Source organism: Physella acuta, unplaced genomic scaffold (genome assembly GCF_028476545.2).
Source record: "Physella acuta isolate Inbredline_101_S28 unplaced genomic scaffold, ASM2847654v3 ptg001185l, whole genome shotgun sequence".
Lineage (NCBI taxonomy): Eukaryota > Metazoa > Mollusca > Gastropoda > Physidae > Physella > Physella acuta.
The window spans coordinates 108,989-129,738 of record NW_026732702.1 but is presented as its reverse complement, the minus strand read 5'-3'; the positions used below and the strand labels follow the sequence as shown (position 1 = coordinate 129,738).

The window sequence follows — 20,750 nt, the reverse complement described above, 5'->3', positions numbered from 1 at the left end:
ACACCTGTAGCCTTAGTTCTACTTTCTACACCTGTAGCCTTAGCTCTACTGACTTTAACACCCCCCTCCCCCCCCCTCTCCACCTCCGAACGAAATTATATATTTCGTATATATATATCATTTCGAAATGATATATATATATATATATATATATATATATATATATATATATATATATATATATATATATATATATATCATTTCGTTCGGGGGGGGGGGGGGGGGGGGGGGGGCGGGCGGTAGACTTTCTGAATCCACAACGAAGAGATGCCTGGAAGAAACTGATTGTAGCTTATTAAAACATTCTCCCAATATATGACCTAATTAAAGTTATTAGTATAATTATATATATATATATATATATATATATATATATATATATATATATATATATATATATATATTTAGAAAATATATACTTTTAACAGTGTCCGCCCCCCGAAGAAAGTCTACCCCCCCCCCCCGAAAATTTCAGGTGCCCCCCCCCCCCCCCTCCAGAGAAAAAAAGTCTGGAAGAAACAATGGCTACAATGTACATGCAGTCATTCTTTGTTAACGTCTATAAATGCTTAATTTAAGAGAAAAAAATGTCCTTGCATTCTTTTTGTTTTTGTGCGCATTTTTTCTTTGCGCACTTTTTTTTGTGCGCATTTTGCCGGTCACCAATGCACACATACTAAATTGTAACCCTCTCTCCCCCTTTTTAAACACCTTTTGGCCATCGAGTAGCTAGAAAATTCAGGTTATGCAACACTAGACACAGTAGCGTAGGAAATTAACCGTAAAATAACTTGTAGTCTGGTGAGGGAGGTGATGTAGGTTTTTAAAAAAATCGGTTAAGTATTTTTTAAAAAAAAAGGTTAAAAATACGAGGCGCTTTGGCGCAACTTTATTTTTTTTTTTTTACACTGTATTAATTGGCGCGTGCTCAGAGTTAATTCCCTTAGCGAGCAGGCGATCAGTGAAGGGCGAAAACAGGAACCGTAACCAACAACTACCCAAGCAACAGGAAGTCGAAAGCATTAACGTTGGTTAAAACAATACTTGTATTTATATATATTTATAAAAAAAAAACCAAGACCACTACGCGTCAATAATTTTGTTGAAAAAGTGGGCTAAAAAAAAAGAAGTATTGGACCAGGGTTTCTTCCAGCTATTTTTCTGCGCACCGGGTGACACCGTTTAGGGAAGGGGGGGTGTGACGGGGGGCAGCGTTTCTTCCAGACTTTTTTCTCCAGGGGAGGCACTTGAGATTTTCGGGAGGGGGGGGGGGGTAGACTTTCTTCGGGGGGGGGGGGGCGGACACTGTTAAAAGTATATATTTTCTATATAAATTATATTTCGTTCGGGGGGGGGGGGGGGGGGGGGGCAGTAAAAATTTTCGGGGCCGAAGAGATGCTTGGAAGAAACTCTGACGGGGGGGGGGGGGTGACACCAAGGCAAAAAATTGCAAAATGTACAGAAGAAAAATCCTTTTTTGCCAGTTCTATTAATTAAAGTTAAATACTCTTACAAGTGGGTGGTGGTGACACCATGACGTAAACGTGCTAACTATAGAGAAAACATTGCTACATTCAACGGTATTATTAACAGGCTATAGATAAACATCGTTACTATTACGTCTGTGATTAAAGCTTATATACATACATACACGCGTATGTGGCATATATTTAAATTATAGACCTAAGTATATAGACAAACACGCATTATACATACATATATATATATATATATATATATATATATATATATATATATATATATATATATATATATATATATATATATACTTTATTTCTTTGGGGGAGGTGCGATACGACGAAGCGCCGCACCGGGTGATACCCGACCTAGCGACGCCACTGCCTATACGCTTGATATAATTTATATACTTCGTCCAGGGGAGGAGGGGTTGATGTGCTATACGGGCAATGGGGCAATTGCCCCCCCCCCCCCCCCCCCCCAACCCAAATCATAGAGAAATCGCAAAGAATTTATTAAATCTGTATTTCAATCATTACATTAATATGACATTTTAAAAAATGAACTGAAGAATAAACATTGATTTTATACATAATTTTATTACCATAGGCCTATTTATTTAAGACTGAGATAGGAATAGCAATTCTTATTTCAACAATATACTTGATTATAAACATTATTATGTATGGAAATGTTTACATAATATTGGCATATCTGTATTATCAATGCAGTATATTTATAGTTACAAAGTACAGCATAAAATACACTACTACAACTACAGGAATGTTTAAGGAAGAATAAGCCACTTTTTGTAACAACTGCACTCCCTCCTAGTCTCATACTACGTAACAATTGCAAACACACACTACTTAATTAATTTAAAAATAGCAAATGTTTTTCATGACTTAAAGTCTAAATAAGTCTAAACAGAAAAAATTTCTGAAGTAACAACAGCTATCTCATACTACTTCATTTTTTTTTTTAAAAAAAGCTTACATTTTTCATGATTTAAATTCTAAAAAGTCTAAATGGTACAATTTCAGCAGTAAAACAATAAAATAGAGACAGCCATTCTAGCGCATAAATCAATCATTCCTCATCAATAACTTGACGGACCAATATTGTATCACATAATGACAGATGAAATGACCACTTCTTTTAACACTGCTTATTCTCACCAACACATCTCCTACTATATGATGTATGTAAATTATTGTAAAAACGGAATTCAGAAAAGCTAAGGCAGGTAAAAGTGTAGGCCAAAATCAAACATACAACAATACAGCCACCAGCTTCACAGCAATAGCCACAGCTATCATGTTTTATTTTTTCAGACATAAGAAGAAAATGTTCATTAAATATTTCACTGGTTACATTAGTTAATGATCTATTGTATTGGGGTGATACTGATGGGGTGGTGGAGGGTGGTGCATGGATGGGCATGATCAGGGCAGGGTAGCAGATGAGGAGGGCAGGGTGAGGCATGATCAGGGCAGGGTAGCAGATGAGGAGGGCAGGGTGAGGCATGATCAGGGCAGGGTAGCAGATGAGGAGGGCAGGGTGGGGCATGATGAGGGAGGGTGTCACAGGGGGGGGGGGGGCGGCATGATGGTGCAGGGTGGGGCATGAGGGCAGTGCGTTAGAAGCTCTTTGCCATTGAAAACAAATATTATAACTCTAAAGGTAAAGGACGATTCTCTATAGCAAGATATATATCAAAGACTTCTGTTAAATATTGTATAAACTACAAGCTCTGTGTAAAATATAAATTCTACTTAAAATCACCAGTTTGTCTTAGAATATAGTCTAACTAGTCGACTAGTTATAATTTATTTATAAATAAATTTTGATTTCTTTCATGTAAAAAATATTCTGAATAAAAATCACAGACAACGTGAGATCATGTATAAGTAAAAAGAGTTAAAAAAAACAAAACAGTCCTCTAAAAGTCATCATCTGATGTTCTGTGTGTAGACTCTTCCTCCTCCTCTTCATAATCATCATCATACTCCTCTTCAACTTCCTCTACATCACTGGCTTCCTCTTTGTTTACATGTTTTTCCTCTTTGTGGCTCTCAGCAACGTGCTGTCTTGTATCTTCCAGCTTAGCATCTTGAATAGAGTCCTGCTTGACGGAAGACTGCTGGGAAGCACTGCGGCTACCGCGAGGTTTGGCGACCGGTTTTTGTGAAGAAGAGACGCTCCGCGCAGAAGATAAATCTTCGTTTGCAGCATCCTCATCCAGACTACGATCCCGGATCATTTCTCTTTGACTGTCCTTGTCAATTTCAGCCTGGGAGGTGGAGCTTGAGGACACGTGTTCCTCCCTACTTTTTTTTAACCACTCCCTCCTTCGTGTCCGGCTCAACGTTTCATTGGATGGCCTGGCTCTCGGCTCGGAGTCTTCATCTAAACTTGGATCCCGTCTCTCTCCCGTGGCAGGTCTAGCTTGACGCGACACGTGACTTGCTTGGCTGTGCTCGGATAACCCGGCTTCGGAACTTCTCCGGCTGTAGCTGGTATGCTCGTCTTTAGCCGTCAGGTCAAGCTGGTACTGCTCCAACGCCTGCGTGGCTGTCAGGCCATTGTCATCCAAATCCTCAAACCCTCGTTCAGAATTTATCGTGCTGTAAACATCCTTTGTCTCGCCAAACTTGATGGTCGACGTCGACTGCAGTGTGGTGTTCATGGTCGTTCCGTTCAAGGGTTCCAGAGTGGACATGTCCTCGTGCATGGTGGGATAGCTCGCGGTCTCACTCCTGGGGGAGGTGGAGGCTGTATGGTCGTAGTCTACGGCCTCCTTACGTACACTTTTCTTGCTGCTCAAGATGGGAGATTTATTGTGATCTGACCTATAGCTTGATGCAGGGGATTTACTGCGTTTCTCTGCTGACCTTTCACTAGACACAGGGGATTTGTTGCGTCTATCGCTGGGCACAGGAGATTTGATGCGCTTCTCTGCTGACCTTCCACTGGATACAGGGGATTTGTTGCGCCTCTCCAATGACCTATCTCTGGAGACTGGAGGATTTTTAGGCCTCTCCGCTGACCTCTCCCTCAATCCCAGGTCTTTCTTGATGTCCTCGATCACCTTTCTCATTCGGCCCTGAACAAATTTAAAAAAAGGTAATCATCAAACTTTAAAACAACATTTATTTTTTGAAATATAAACTTGGACCAAAACACAGCAACCATACAATCCGCGCCAGTCAACAAGGATATAAATAGATTTAAGAAAAGGTTCACTACAGCAATAAAGATTTAAAATACATGGAGGTGGGCGCAAAACTAATAAAACTATCCCTTGACATGCACTGTAATGATTCACATAAAAAACTAATTCAGTGGCTTCCAAGATATCAATGCTTGAAGGAAAAGTCTTAAAACTCATTTAATTCATGTATAACATATTTATGTATATTTATGTATATTCATAATGTATAACATAACTTATCTAAATCACGATTAACTTACTTCATCTAAATGATGTTTAACTTACTTCTTCTAATTCACATTTAACTTACCTCATCCAATTCATGTTTAACTTACTTAATCTAATTCATGATTAACTTACTTCATCTAATTCATATTGAACTTACTTTATCTAATTCTTGTTTAACTTAATCTCATCTAATTCACATTTAACTTACCTCATCCAATTCATGTTTCCTACGCTCTATATGATTATCAAATACTTTGTGCAAAACACTGAAACAATAAATCAAATAATTACATCTAAAAAATCATGAATAAGCACCAAATACTATTACATAGGATGATTACCAGACAGATTTTGTTTAGAAAACAGATGCAACTTTTTAAAACTAAAAATTCAAGTATAAATGAAAAACTCTAGCCATTAATATGTTTAGATTGGAAGATATACTATACTTATATATCTTGTTATAAAAACAATTTCTGCCTATTATAGATTATAAATCAATATTTTGATAAACAAATCTCTTAAACCTGAAGAGTTGCACAAAACAAAGTTCTGTCAATTAAATAGATTATAAATCATTTTTTTGATAAACAAATCTCTTAAACCTGAAGAGTTGCTTAAAAAAAGTTCTGCCTATTACTTAAATAGATTATAAATCAATATTTTGATAAACAAATCTCTTAAACCTGAAGAGTTGCATAAAAAAATTCTGTCGATTACTTAATAGCTGTAGGAACAAAAAAAAAAGTCTTTTAACCCTCTCAGAAATGTCTGGTACTTGAAAGTGAGCAACTAACCTATCAGCACAGATACCCCGTGACCTCACATCCTCAGCAACTTCATTAGCGAAACTCAGGTATTTCTGCTCTTCATCCCTGATGAGTTGTCGTAAATCAAGGGAAAAAAAAAATTGTCATTTTGAAAAAAGTAGAAAAACATTTACGGCCAAAGTTCATAAATCTTGAAAAAGGTAAAAAAAAAAAAACATTTACGACCAAAATTCATAAATCATCAAAAAAAGTAAAAAAAAAAACAAAACATTTACGGCCAAAATTCATAACCCAAATATTTCCAATAGGTTACACACTAAAGTAATAGCTTTTACTCGTTTATAAATAATTGTTTAATATATATATATATTTCAGCCCATTATACTTTAAAAAAAAACTGAATTTAGAAGCCATTTAATACACAAGCTAACAAAACGTTATTTTGACGGTAGACTATTCTTTTAACTGTTTTTAAATATATACCAGAACATATATAGCATGCAAGAAAAAACTTAACACAGTCTTAGAAGTGTGTATGATGATCCAGCTAATAGAGCAGCCGCAGGCTTAAAACTAAACGAGAATGGAGGCTTAAAACTAAATGAGAAGATAAAGTGAGATATTATTTAATGGCTAAAGATTTAATGTTTTTTAAATGAATTTTGTTTTTAATGTCACGTAATGTTTTTAAAAGTGTAGAGGTGAATGCAGTATATTTAAATAGCTATTAGAACACCTGGCAAAGTAATATGTGAAATTTTGGATTAAAAATAGAGAACTCAATAATGAAACAATATTTGAATAAACACAGCAAAAGCTCTGTGGGTTAAATTAAAGTTTGAAAAAAAAATCAACAAACAATTCTGAAGTGATAAAGTTGGAATAAGTGAACTGTTGTTAAATGTGAAACTGGAAGGTTGAATAGGGAACTGTGGGGGTGGGGGAAGGGGAGACTATCTCAACACCTTTAGGCAGTACTCACTCCTCCATTAAACGCTGACTGATCCAGGTGTTGGCTGAGGTGTGGGAGCTGACGGAACATAAACTTTGGACTCTTCCAAGGAAAAAGTTAAAAACATAAGCTATGGACTCTTTCAAGGAAAAAGTTAAAAATATAAACTTTGTACTCTTCCATGGAAAAAGTTAAAAACATAAGCTATGGACTCTTTCAAGGAAAAAGTTAAAAATATAAACTTTGGACTCTTCCAGGGAAAAAGTTAAAAATATAAACTTTGGACTCTTTCATGGAAAAAGTTAAAAACATAAGCTATGGACTCTTTCAAGGAAAAAGTTAAAAACATAAGCTATGGACTCTTCCATGGAAAAAGTTAAAAACAAACTTTGGACTATTCCAAGGAAAAAGTTCATGTAACAAATTGTTATATTAATAATTGAATAATAACTTTGATAAACAATTCCTGAAATTATTTTTCAGTTGAACATGCCAGATTTATTTTACCATTCAAGTTAAAACATTCTTTCTGAAGCTCGGATTGATTAATTAGATTAATTAGATTTAATTAAAAGATTTTTTTAGTTAATTTAAATCAACAGATGGACTTTTTAAACACTAATCAAATTAGAGTAATTAAACTTCAATCAAAGACAACCTGTAGCTTAAGATTAATTCTACATTTACGTTGGATCTTTTCTTTCAACACATCCTCTAATGGTGATCTCAGAAGCAAGAGAGGTCACATGAACTTGTTATGTGTTGTTACTATAACAAATGTATATTTACGACTAAGTGGGGTTACAGCATTGATCACAACCAAAAAGATAGTGTAAATGTAATTATTTTGATACATAGAATAAGAATCAGTAAATCCTTAGGGGTCAACATGGTCTGGCCAGTGAAACACATGGTTGCTAAACAGGAAAGTCTCGAGTTCAAAGCCCTAAGCAGATTAGGTGCAATAGCTGGGGATAGCAACCCATCTAGGAGAGACAACTCCTAAATGAAACAACTGCTGCCTTGTAGTTTGTTCTTGGTTAGACAAAGATTATGGAAGTAAACCCGCCAGAAAGAAAAGCAGGCTGAAATTGGAGCTAACAGGCAATACGGCACATAACAGGTGGACACATTTTGCTTAATTATGTTGGAGGAAATCCAACCCAAAACCACAATTAAAAAAAGAAGAAAAAAGAAGAAATCCATGTTCAAAATCTAAAATTTAATATTCTTTTTTGTTGAATCTAATAATATAAAATCCCATTAAGTTTTCTTAGTATTTATACATATCAAACTAAACAGAGAGATACTTAAAAGATATCTCTACTTAAGCAGTCAAAGAGTGCTGTATCACTGCAGGTGTTAGACAAATGTGACAGGTTAAGTTTGCCAGGGGCCACAAAAACCCTGAAACTATTGTATTGTAAGGACTTTTTAAAACAAATTTTAATAACATATATTGAGAAGTTTGGTGTCTTCCTCAAAACATTTCACTTCTTGTGATGTGAGAATTTGTGTAGGTTTTAAGGTGCTACCATACAACATTTAAATTGTCATGTTCCAGTGGATTTAGATACAGACATAACTCAACATTTACTAATAAATCTAAAGCTTTTTCCTGAGGCGATGTAGCCTAGCAATAGAGCACTGGTCAGGGAAGCCAAAAGTCTCGAGTTTAAATCCGGGTTCAAGTCATTAGAATATCCCTAAGTCCACCAAGCTCCGATGGGTACCTAACTCACTTTACAGAAAGTAAAGGCAGTTGGGCATAGTGCTGACCACACTATCTCTTAATATGCTCAGGTCACAGAAAAAGATTAACTCTACTTCACTTGCCCCAAACTGTTATGTTTGAAGGGAACTTTTTGAAGCTCTTTCTACAAGCATATTCTCTCTCTGAACCCACCAAAGTATGTTAGATGTTACAGCCAAGAACATCTAAGAACTGAATTTCAAAACTTTAAGTACTTTTCAGCACTTTGCTAGGGGCTACATGTTGATTATTATCTACATCAGCAAACACATATATTTACTTAAGGTCTATTGAAACTTATCCCTCACCTTTTTAAAGTCTCCATCCTGATAGCCTCGTTGATCTCAGACTGCCTGCGTGACCCCGAGTGACCTTGCAGCTCTTCATCCTGGTGCAGGGTAGACCTGAGCTTCCCCAGCCTGACCTGGGCCTTGCTGGCCTGCTCCTGCAGCCAGTTCATGTGGTCCTGGTCCATTGAGATGGCAAGGGGCGGGACCTGGTTGTCCCCCTGCGTCTGACGGCCGTCTCGGCTGCGTACGGTTATGTCCATGAGCATGGACTCGGAAAACTGGGCTGTTTCCGCTCCCTCACCGATATCCTCGTTAGAAAAATGTCCATCCTGCGAAGCCAGGGACTTCCTACTCCTGGGCTGGGATCTCCGACCTCCGTTTTCTTTAGCCTCGTCAGAATTGTTTTGCTTGTTTGATGCACTCTTCCGAGGCGGGTTGTACCACTTTGAGTTTTTTAATTTCGATTCGTGGTTAACTTTCAGCGTTCGTGGAGTGAAGTCCCCTTTCGGCTCGGTAAACAGGTGAGGCCTTTTATCTAGCAGGTCTCCCTGGTAGGTAATTTTGCTGGGGTCGCGTGACGTGGTGATGGGCACGCGAGACGTGACACTGGTCAGTGAATGACCTGATCTAGCAGACTGGAGGGACAAAGCCGATCTTGCGGAGGTCGGGCGAGACGGTCGGGCGCTGTAGCGCGTGTCCCCTGCCTGTTTGTGCATCGCGCTGTTGTCCATGTCATGTGACTCTAGCAGCGAGAGGGATCCATAGGTAGCGTTGTTGCTTCCCTTTTTTTCCATCAGAGTTGATCTGACAATGGATTGGACAAGTCTTTCATCGTCATCCTCAGGTTCATCCTAAACACATTGAACCAACAATTTACCTATTGAATTTTTTATTTTAAACACATCAAACTAACAATTAATGTATTAAATTTTTTCAACCAAAACACATCAAACCAACAATACACCTATTGAATTTTTCATCATATACACATCAAATCTACAATAAACCTAACTAGGAAAAAGGCATTGGAAGCAAATCTAGAAAGAAAACAGGCTGAAGTTTGAGTTAACAGGCCATATAGCCAGTAACATATAGACATGTAAGACCCTTCAAATGTTACAAGAAAAAGAGAAGCAGAATTAACTAAAAATGTGATTCTGTAATTGTTGAAATGTACTATCTAGCACTTTACACCAAGCATATTAGTTTACTACTTTTTAAAAGACAGTAGGAATACTTATAAGTTAGAGTTTTTAAAATGTTCACAACATGTGTGTGCATTTAAAGAAATATTTTTTTTACAGATAACTAAAATCTCAAAATTAACACCTCAGACCCTTCCTCTACTCAAAAAGCAAAATGACTCAATGGGTATCACATTTTAGTTAAACTAATTTAAAGAAAAAGGAAAACAAAAGTAAGAGAAAAATGAAATAACTTCTCACATTGAAGAGCTCCTGATATTTCTGCAGATCACTTTGTGACCTGGCCAGAGTTTGGCGGGGACGCGGACTATTAATGAGTAGCTCTCTGTTCCTCCGATCACGCACTGTAAAAAAATGGAACACGACCAATTGTTGACAATTATAAAAACATAAACAAACTGTTATGAAGTGAGTATAGGATGGAGTCGACCATACATTATAACGTGGATTTATGATTTGATACGAATGACTCAACAGGTTTACATTGGTTCATTTCATGGTTTATTGCACTAGCTTGATAGACATGGACGACGACATTCACAATGTATATAAAAACTTGACTACATTCACAATAACAGTCCAATACCTCCACACCCTAGAACAGGGGCCTCCAAACTTTTACAGCCCGAGGGCCGCATTAACTATCAAATATAAGTTCGGGGGCCAGAGTTTCTTCAGGCATCTCTGCTTCAACATCTGCTTCAACCCCCCCCCCCCCCCCAAGAACGTCTCTTAGAAGTACTTTGATGCAAAAAGTTTTAATATTAGGAAAGTCTTCCTTGGGCAAATACTTATAAAACCCACCCGCCCTTATATGAACTTGTTTTTAATGAGGTCATTTGCTGGGCAACTGGCCACATTTTCTGGGCAACTGGCCACATTTAAGTAATTGCACCCAATGCTACATTTTCGATTTGTTTTGAATGTTTCGTCAGCAACCTCCATGAACATTTTTTTCCGTGGATAAAACAATCTCCGCGGGCCGGTTGAGAGGTCTTCGCGGGCCGCATTTGGCCCGCGGGCCATAGTTTGGAGACCCCTGCCCTAGAACAACATGACAAAGACTCCTCTAATCTTTGCCCCAGCAACAAGATCCTACTCTCAAATGTCACATGCTTACATAGCTCATCACACAGCTACAATTTATATATTAATATAAATCATTTCTAAAACACGCATACTCTCAAACCCTTGCAATGCTCTAAGATATTATTCATAACACAAACAACTACCTAAGATAAATTAAGCAAACAGATATAGGTAATATAAACCCCTGACACTAATTGCGCTGTGTAGTAAAATAAAAATTCTCATATTAGATTGTAAGACTTTAAGAGATAATAATAAGAAAGAATAGATTAGAAAAATATTCTAATGATTAAAAAGAGACATAATTATCATAATTACATTTTTTTATTTGTATATAATGTTATCCAAACTATACATTTATTAGGTTTAACAATATCATGACTTTTTTTTCATGTTGTTTTCTAATGAAAACCTATGGTAAAAACATAAATTATTAAACGAAACAAAACAAAACTGCTTACTTTTTTGGCTTGTCATGAGACATTTTGGTGGCTTAGAGTCAATAGCAGCTGCAACAACAGAGAGGATTACTTTTTTTGTTAACAGTTAAATAAATAACATTACGTCTACAAACAACAATTAGCCTAGATTTTCCACTAGACCAACAGAGATGTGGAGTAGAGCAGGAAAATGGTGCAGGTCAAGTTTGTATGAATCAGTAGTCAGACAACATTGGAAGACCACACGGGATATACCACAGACGTCCACTTTTTGAAATTTTTGAGGCAGCGCCATATTCCTGTAGTACTCATGTATTTCCGAAGACCTAAAAACCACCTCGATCCCCTCAATATTTAGAATTTTTAAATCATGCCACAATGGAACAGCAAAGGATTTCAAACATAAAATCTCATCATTTTCAAAAGTTGAAAACTGCGACAAATGTGGTTTATCCTGTGGTCTTCATGTAGACATTGGTATTGAAAAACACACCACTTAAATCAATTGTCAGACACTGATATTGAAAAACACACCACTTAAATCAATTGTCAGACACTGATGTTGAAAAACACACCACTTAAATCAATTGTCAGACACTGGCATAGAAAAACACACCACTTAAATCAGTTGTCAGACACTGGCATAGAAAAACACACACCCCTTAATGTCAGACACTGGCATAGAAAAACACACACACCTTAAATCAATTGAATGACACAAGTGAATCAAGTGAGATATTGGCATACAAGGTACACAACAACACATACCCCTTAACACAAGTAATGATACAATGAATGGACTTACATTTGGCCTTAGAGATCTTGTTGTAGTGGTTGGTCATGTGATCTAGCACCAAGTACTGAGTGGACAACTTGCATGCAGTTGGTGCCAGGGCTAAAACAGGCAGGTCAAAGGTCAAACACAGGTCAAGGGTCAACATGGGTCAAAGGTAAACACAGGTAAAATGTAAACACGGGTCAAAGGTCAACACCGACCAAATGTCAACACAGGTCATAGGTCAATGCAAGTCAAATCTCAACACAGGTCAAAGGTCAACATGTGTCAAACGTTAACATAGGTCAAAGGTAACCGGTAAACACAGGTAAAAGGTAAACACAAGTAAAAGGTAAACAAATGTTTAAAAAAAACTTATTAAAAGACAAAGGTAACAGTATAATCAAATAAAATGCAAAGAAAAATTGGTGAAAAAACATTCTAAATAAAACAAACATATCACAAAAGAAAAGACAAAGTATTTAACACTTTTAAACAAAGTTCTCTTTAGAGATGAGTCTTTTCAGACTTCTCCATACAAATGGATTGTATGATCAACACAATGCCCTACCATCTTTACTAGACAAGAGAGGCTGGGAGTTAAGCATAGGATTTGGGTAGATCTAGCAAGTTTTCTCCCATGATATTGTCTGATTTTTTTTTTTTTTGCCATTTCACAAATTTTTACATACCAGCAATCAGTTGCAGCATAATTGTTTGATACATACATATTTTACTATAGAAAAGGTAAAGATACAATAAAACTGTTGGGCAGACTCATAAAAATCTTATTTAACTTTAATGTCTTACAACAATATTTGACTTATAACTGTGGTAAAGTCATCATACTACAATAAAATATTTTGGAGTATAGAATTTTCAAACATTCATCTTCTTGTTGGTTTAACCAAATCGCATCAAAAAGTTGAGTTTGAGGTTAAGTATAGTATTAACAGCAAAGCAAACAACAAGATCTAATGATTATAAATTTAAAAGGCTCTAAGAGCTGTCGGTGTTCCCCCACTAGATACGCCTATGGACTCAACTAATGGGATAAATAAAGTTCCCTTTCGAATGAGAAGGCTCATGGAGCAAATAAGGCAGAATTCACCTGTTTCTGTGACCTCTGAAAATAAATAACTAGTGTAGTCAGCACTATGCGCAACCACCTTTTTTACTTATATGAGTCAGGTACCCATCAGACCTGGGTGGACTCAGAAACATTCTACGGACTTGAATCCAGATTCGAACTAGAGACTTTTGGGTTAGCCATCGTTCACTCTACCATTCAGCCACACTGCTTCTAGGGATGAATATGCTCTACTAGATAACATATACATCAAACTTTGCTATTTACATGCAATATTACAACTCCCAGTATTAATTACTGAACAGTTGTAACAAAATTACACAAAAAAGTGACTTACGGCTACTCTTTAGGCCCAGGTTACCTCGGAGGCTTTCAGCCATCTGCCAAATTGAAAAAAAACATACTTTCACCATTTATATAATAAAAAGGTACAGATTGTAGCTACCACAATTATCAATACAGCAGCTTACATGGTAATTGGATTCAAATGATTTGCCATACCAAAATGTGAATAATATAATATAAGAATTATTAAGTTATTAAGTTAAAGGGTATGTAATTAAAAATGTGCATCAGTGTTATAACTAAATCCTGCTAACATCACTGAAGTGGTGTATGTAGAATGTGTTAAAAGTGGAATTAAATTGTGTTGGGGGTTATATTATATTAGGGTGTAAAATTGATTTCATAAGTATAAGGGGTCATCCATTTATGATGGCCACAATTTTTTTTTTATTTTGGACCCCCCCTCCGTCTGTCCACAAAAATCCACTTAATTCCCCTTTAAAAGTACACACGCGTCTGCAAAAGTCAAATGAATGACCCCTAAGATGATCTGTTAAGTATGGCTTTCATGGCAGAAAGGAAGTTGATTCCAATAGTTCAAATAGACTTAACAAAACTAGAAAGTGTTATAATTGTCAGTACTCTAATTGATGTGCCCAAGCACTTACAAAGATTTTTTTTTCAATCTATTACTTGTTAATATCTGTGTGTATGTGACTTTAAGGAACTGGTGAATTTATAGTTCCATTAAAGACCATAATACAAAATCTCTCAACTTGTTTAACCTTTTACTTTTAGTCTAACTAAAAGATGAAATTGTCAAAATCATGTTCTTATCCATAGCATTCTAAATCTTCTTTAGGCCTAACTGATATTAAAATGGTAAAATTAGAAGTAGATCTATTAGAACATTGTTGAGTTCAAACTAACAAACTTAGAAAAATAGTATAGAAGATGTTGATTCTAATATTTTTTTTGTAAATAGATTTATATCTACTAGATCTAGATTCCATAATCTAGGCCTAAAGACAAAGTAGTAAAAGAAATCTAATTTAATTACTACTTACGACTAATTACTAAGGAGTAAATTAGTCTACTAATAACTAATATATAAAAGTAGAATGTGATGTTGGGAAGAAATATTCCAGATCTAGAATCTGAATCTAGATATAGAATCTAGTACTGCTACTGTAAATCATAAATGTGTCTCAGCTCAGTTCAGTCAGTCTCAGACTCAGTCACAGTGTCTCAGTGTCGACAGTGTGAACTTTCATTTTTTTCATTTTTTGACAATCCTGAGACCTAAAATCTATAGTTAATGTATAGTTAATGAACAAAACTATAAGATCTTATTACTTTTACTCAACATGTATATCAAAAATAATTTCGTGATTGTAATAATCGAAATCTGCTTTTAATAAGTGATGAATGACGAGTAGTGTTTACAACATTCTGGTTTTAACTCGTCCACCGCCATGTTGGTTACTATAAACGAAGATTTGCGCCCTCTATGGAATGAAGCCGGTTTTTATTTTTCCAAACCGGTGTAAGTTTTGTATAGACTTTTCGAAATAATTGTATAGTGCCTACAGTTTCAACAAAAACAACTGTACGCAAACTAGGTAACTTATTAGTTTTAAATATATGTATCCATTTTTAAAAAATAGTAATTTTTATTAGAACAAACTTTTGATTCACAAAGGCGTAGATCATGAAGTTTTGACATTAAGAAACAAAAATTTTGGAAAATGAGCCCGAAGTTTAAAATTTGTATTTAATCGAAGATAGCATTCAAATGTATTCCTATGCCCCATACAAAAATTTTCCGCTAAAAGTTTGTATAATAAGAGAAGCCAGTAGATTCGGTAACAGATGCAAGACACTGAGGGTCCTTATGAGGGTCCATATTGTAATGGAACAGAACCGAAATAATGTAATCACACTCAAGGACAAAGTGATTTTCTCCCTTGTCTCTATCGGGGCAACTATATCAAAGCGATTCATTGCCTCTTGGGTTGGGATAGGGTGTGGTTGGTTACAGCCAGTGTTTCTTCCAGACTTTTTCTTCGGGGGGGGGGGGCGTGAAATTTTCGGGGGGGGGGGGGGGTGTCGGACACTGTTAAAAGTATATATTTTCTAAATAAAATTCGGGGGGGGGGGGGGGGGGCGGTTCTGGTGGTTTTAGGTGTGGTGGGTTGCATTGGGTTGTCCAGTGTTGCGTTGATGAGCGGTGTTGGCAGGCTTGTTTTCTGCCTGTAACCGCTATTACAATGTCAATTGTTTTGTCTTTATAGCTTAATCTAATATATTCTTGGTATATGGTTATTCTGCGGTTGTTTGGTAATTGAATGGTTTGTATTGTGGGTTCTTTTATATTTAATGTTATTAGTGCCTTGATGAGAGTGTCATTGTCAATTGTACGTGTAGCCCATCTTAAGGTTCCGTCGATTCGGTTCTTGTCGCAAACTGCGTAGGTCTTCGTAGTCTGTGCATTGGGGGTAACATCGAAGGCATAGGGGCTGAAAGATCATGTGTCTATGAGACGATGGAGCCGTTAATTTTTATTTTTTTAAGTTTAATATTCTGCCTTCCATACAGTTCACTCCATTCGAGCCAGGAGCTAGCTGTGTGGATAGGTCAGTGGCGTAGACAGGGGTGTATATATATATATATATATATATATATATATATATATATATATATATATATATATATATATATATATATATATATATATATATATATATATATATAATCGTGCATAATCGTGCGGTATGAAAATTTGAGTGGTCGAGTTGATCGTTGAGTATAGGTCTTCGAGATTATCGTAAGTTGAAAGTATATCATTTTAGAGTGTTGGAGATTTAATTCGTTGCTTGTTGGTAGATGGCGAAATCGTGTTGGAAATCGCAAGTTGAGTGTCAAATAGTAGCGTTGGTAGGATTGTTTATTTGGGTCGGCAACCTGCGGCTCGCGAGCCGCATGCGGCTCTTTTGATTTCAAGATGCGGCTCTCCAGCTCTTTGCACAATTATCAATAGTTATACAATTTCATTTTCAAAATTAAAAAAAAAAAAAAAATTACACTGTAAAGAAACACAACTTTAAATAGAATAAAAAATAATGATCAGAGAACAGTGAGAATAGGTGCAGTAGAAAGTATACGGACAGCTGCTTGGGCACCAGGCCCAGCCCCACAGCCGTGCTGTAGCCAGCCCCGTGGCAACAGTTTCATGCTTGCCACTGCCCAAGTGCAGAATTTTTCGAATGTCTTTAAATGGTAATGTTATTTTATTCAGAATGCATTTCCATAGCTGTCAGTAATCATTAATTCGACGTGAGTGACGTAGTTTTTAAGTGAATCGTAACGAGATTATTACGTGATTATTGAGCCGGGTACTGGACGGTGGGGTACGAGTTAACCCTCCGTTCAGTGGGGTGGAAGATAAGCCTGGTGTGAACCAAAGGACAGAAGCGACTGGTACACGGTAATCAAACCGATATCTAAGCCAAATAGTCGGAGTTTGCCGTGTTGAGGCCTGCCTGTCTAATGGCAGACACCTCCTGAAAAGGTCATGTCGATAAAGAAAGAAAAAGAAAAGTTACTTTAGCGAAACATGTGTATGAATGAATATTATTTCTTATATAAAGCTATTTATTTTAAATAACAAATCAAATTTATTTAACTAATCCGAATCAAATATCATAATATTGAAAAAAAGTGTGGCTCTTAAAAAATAAAACATTTTGTAAATTGTATGTTTTGGCTCTTGCGTCTCTAAACGTTTTCCGACCCCTGGTCTAGCTCAGGGGTCAGAAACCTTTTGAGACGGAAGAGCCAAAAGTTACAATTTACAAAATTTCCCAGTTTTTAAAGAGCCACTAACATTTTTATTTCAATATCATGATATTTGATTAGGATTATATATATATATATATATATATATATATATATATATATATATATATATATATATATATATATATATATATATATATATATATATATATATATATATATATATATATATATAAATTTAAAATAAATAGCTTTAAATATGAAATAATATTTATTCAAATGAAAACAAACACATGTTTCGCAGAAAAAAAATATTAAAGTATTTTATCTCGCTCTGCTAGAATAATAAAATCAGTAATCTAATTATATAACTTTATTTATTGAATACTATTTACAATAGTTTTGGCCTTGCGTGCTGTTTGAAAGTTTGTTTAAACCTGGCCAGAGGCGTATCCAGGTTTTCGTTGTAGGGGGAGCGAAAAGAGCAAAAAAAGGCGCCGAATTTTTAACACGTTCTATATACGTGTATTATATATATATATATATATATATATATATATATATATATATATATATATATATATATATATATATATATAATTACTAGCTGTATGTCATTACTTCACTATGATGTAAAAGAAATTGAAAGTAGTACTCTGAAGAAATAAGAAAAAACACACAATGTAGGCCGACAAATCAAAAATTGTATCAATCTAAACAAAAACAATATATATATATATATATATATATATATATATATATATATATATATATATATATATATATATATATATACACTACAACCAAAAAAAATTAACGTAAAACACTCTGTTTTGTAATTCTTGTAAAAAAAATTCTTACACAATAATTCCTGGGAAATTATTTAAGACAAGCGAAATAGGGGAAATAATCACTCTCTTAATATAAATATGTTTATATCTACACATTTAATTATAAATGTCGAAATAAATAAATAATTACTTTAGAATATAATGAAATTGCTTAACACTATGCGTATTTACAAAATGTTTTTGTCTGTAATCAGAATTTAATATATCGTCATCTTAAATGCTAAAGTATTACAGCATAATGAAAGTTTTTAAAATCAGAGTTGGTATAAAACCTTGCTTTTCGATATCTTTAAAAAACATTCGGAATAGCAGCCTACATTTAATGAAATATCGGTCTTTTAATTCAGATCATATATTTTAATTAACTAATGCTTCTTTGTGTTCTTTAAAGATCATTTTTTAACATAGTGATAGGTATGGGTTAGATCACTGTATTGATCACACACCTTTTTACTGGTAATTGTAAAAACAATATTCACAGAAAATTTAATTTAAATAGAGGTGCCACATCAGTTGTATTTGTTTCTGTATTGTAATTTTTTTTAAATTAATCACACGATTCAAACTATATATATAAAGTAATTATGTGTGAAGTTTTTATGTATAACATTTTCTAATTCAATTATTCGTAAGCAAATACATTATACAGTTGCCTTAAACTTAACACCCCTCTTGCCAAGTGGTACTACCGTAGAGGTTTTTTAAACATTGCAATTCATCGTAATGGTTATTTTTAGAATGGCAAACTGATGCAGCTGTTAATACGTGTTGTAAATGTAGACACTACTAGACTAGTACAATAATGCTTAATTGTTGCATGAAAAGAAATCTTGTGATTTACATAGATGTGCCGACCACAAATATTTTTTAACAAATATCATTGTTTAAAACTTTGAGTTTAAAAAGTTTCCAAAAAGGCGCCACTTTGCTGAAAATGGCCAGAGGGGGAGCGGCCGCTCCCCCTGCTCCCCCCCTGCGTACGCTACTGAACCTGGCTCATAACTTGTTTTCAGTTTCAAGCACGCCTATAGATTTGTATTTGTTAGTTGGCTTTTTACATATATTTTATATTATATTCACGCAAGAAAACGCTTGCTCGCATGATTATGTTGACCCGAAGATCGTCAGCACTCCAAATACCAACTTCTTCACCTCACCGTAGCATTCTGGGAGACTATTCCAATTCCATGCGTCACAAAATAGTGCCTTAACTCGCGGCATTTCTTTTAGAGCAGTCTACTTGTGCAGCGAAACGTGCATGTTTTACTGGACCTCCAAATTTTTTAAACTTGCTGTTGATATCTGTAAACTTACCGCTCCACAAATGTTTGGTTTTCAAATCCAGCAATTTAATTAGAAGAGAACCAACATCAATTCCAAATAGCTCAAATCTCATTTGTTTTTGTGTTGAGAGAATCTACTATTTTTTAATTGCTCAAATATCTCAGTGAATCCACCCTACATTTTGTTTATTGTAATGTTGAAGTAATTCATGTTAATAGTAGTATTGGTTTTATCACGATATTTTTTTCTTCAGATTTGCCGAAATTAAGTAATTAACCGCTCTCCGTGTTTTCAACAAAAAAAAAAAGTCAATGGCCTCAATGGCGCATAACCAGTTGACACGTAATCCTTAATTGTGATGGAAGCACGGTCGAGTCGGCAAAGCTCATGGTTGATAAATTCGAAATAAGTCTCGAGTAACCCTCTGGCAGATAAGGCTTGATCCCTTCCAACACTAAAAATTAAGAACGAAGAAGAAGAAGAAGACTGGGCGGGGTGGGGGCAGGGTAGTGCCGATTTCACAAATAATGAATTGTTGATAAGTAGAAAATAAAACAACTAGATAGCGGCATATGCTACGTCGCGGATCAGCTCGCTATTAATTTTTGTGCATGGAGCTGAAGAGCCGCATCTCGACACCAGGGGGGCCGCATGTGTCTCGCGAGCCGCAGGTTGCCGACTCCTGGTCCAGCTGATAAATCGAGATGGATTGTTAGCCACTCGTACATTGAAACCACCAAATCGTTAATTTTGTGCTAAAACATCATTTTGAACATACGAGCGTTACAGCTATTACATTGAATAATAAGATTCATATCATATAGATCTAGCAGTGAAACAAACTTGAAGTGCTTAGTTTTTCAATTACTGCTCCGATTATATACTATGTAAAATTAATTATTTGATATACACTGTATATCTACAAACCTATTTTTTAGAAATAATAACTGCATACGTTTATTGCTTTATATGTGATTTAGCACTGTATAAAAGGAATAGTTGGTAGTGTTGAAATAAATTGTAAGTCACCTCCCTTGCAATAGAATATTGTTTCCCTTTCTAAATGCGGGGGGAAAAAATTGGATTTTTCAGCTGAAACCTTAACTGACAATGTTGTCTGTAAACACGATATCTTGAGTAGGTTGATGAAATTTCATATATAAGTATTACATCAAATTTGTAGTTCTGTATCAACTTTTCTGCGATTTCCAGTAACCGGAAGTGGAACTTATTCTTCTTTTAGTTTT

General features: G+C 35.5%; 1 protein-coding gene across 2 annotated transcripts; it reads right to left on the bottom strand.

The window, feature by feature from the left end:
* Positions 1-3,110: 3,110 nt before the first annotated feature.
* Positions 3,111-15,046, bottom strand: LOC131956923 (spermatogenesis-associated protein 7). Of its 2 annotated transcripts, XM_059321556.1 has the most exons (10): positions 14,927-15,046; positions 13,623-13,665; positions 12,226-12,315; positions 11,442-11,489; positions 10,132-10,235; positions 8,705-9,537; positions 6,674-6,745; positions 5,719-5,796; positions 5,130-5,187; positions 3,111-4,585 (listed from the first exon to the last, which is right to left on the bottom strand). In XM_059321556.1, exons 2-10 carry the CDS (start codon positions 13,663-13,665, stop codon positions 3,422-3,424), a joined length of 2,490 nt encoding a protein of 829 aa, XP_059177539.1. In that variant the 5' UTR covers positions 14,927-15,046; the 3' UTR covers positions 3,111-3,421. The 2 variants fall into 2 exon arrangements, with proteins under 2 accessions (XP_059177539.1, XP_059177540.1); XM_059321557.1 differs by lacking the exon at positions 6,674-6,745.
* Positions 15,047-20,750: the final 5,704 nt, after the last annotated feature.

Coding starts and splice junctions, on each gene's coding strand:
- LOC131956923 (XM_059321556.1), bottom strand. CDS start 13,665: ATGGCTGAAAGCCTCCGAGGTAACCTGGGCCTAAAGAGTAGCC. Junction 11,490..12,225: donor CAAGATCTCTAAGGCCAAAT/GTAAGTCCATTC, acceptor CTGTTGTTGCAG/CTGCTATTGACTCTAAGCCA. Junction 4,586..5,129: donor GGAAACATGAATTGGATGAG/GTAAGTTAAATG, acceptor AAATTTGTTCAG/GGCCGAATGAGAAAGGTGAT.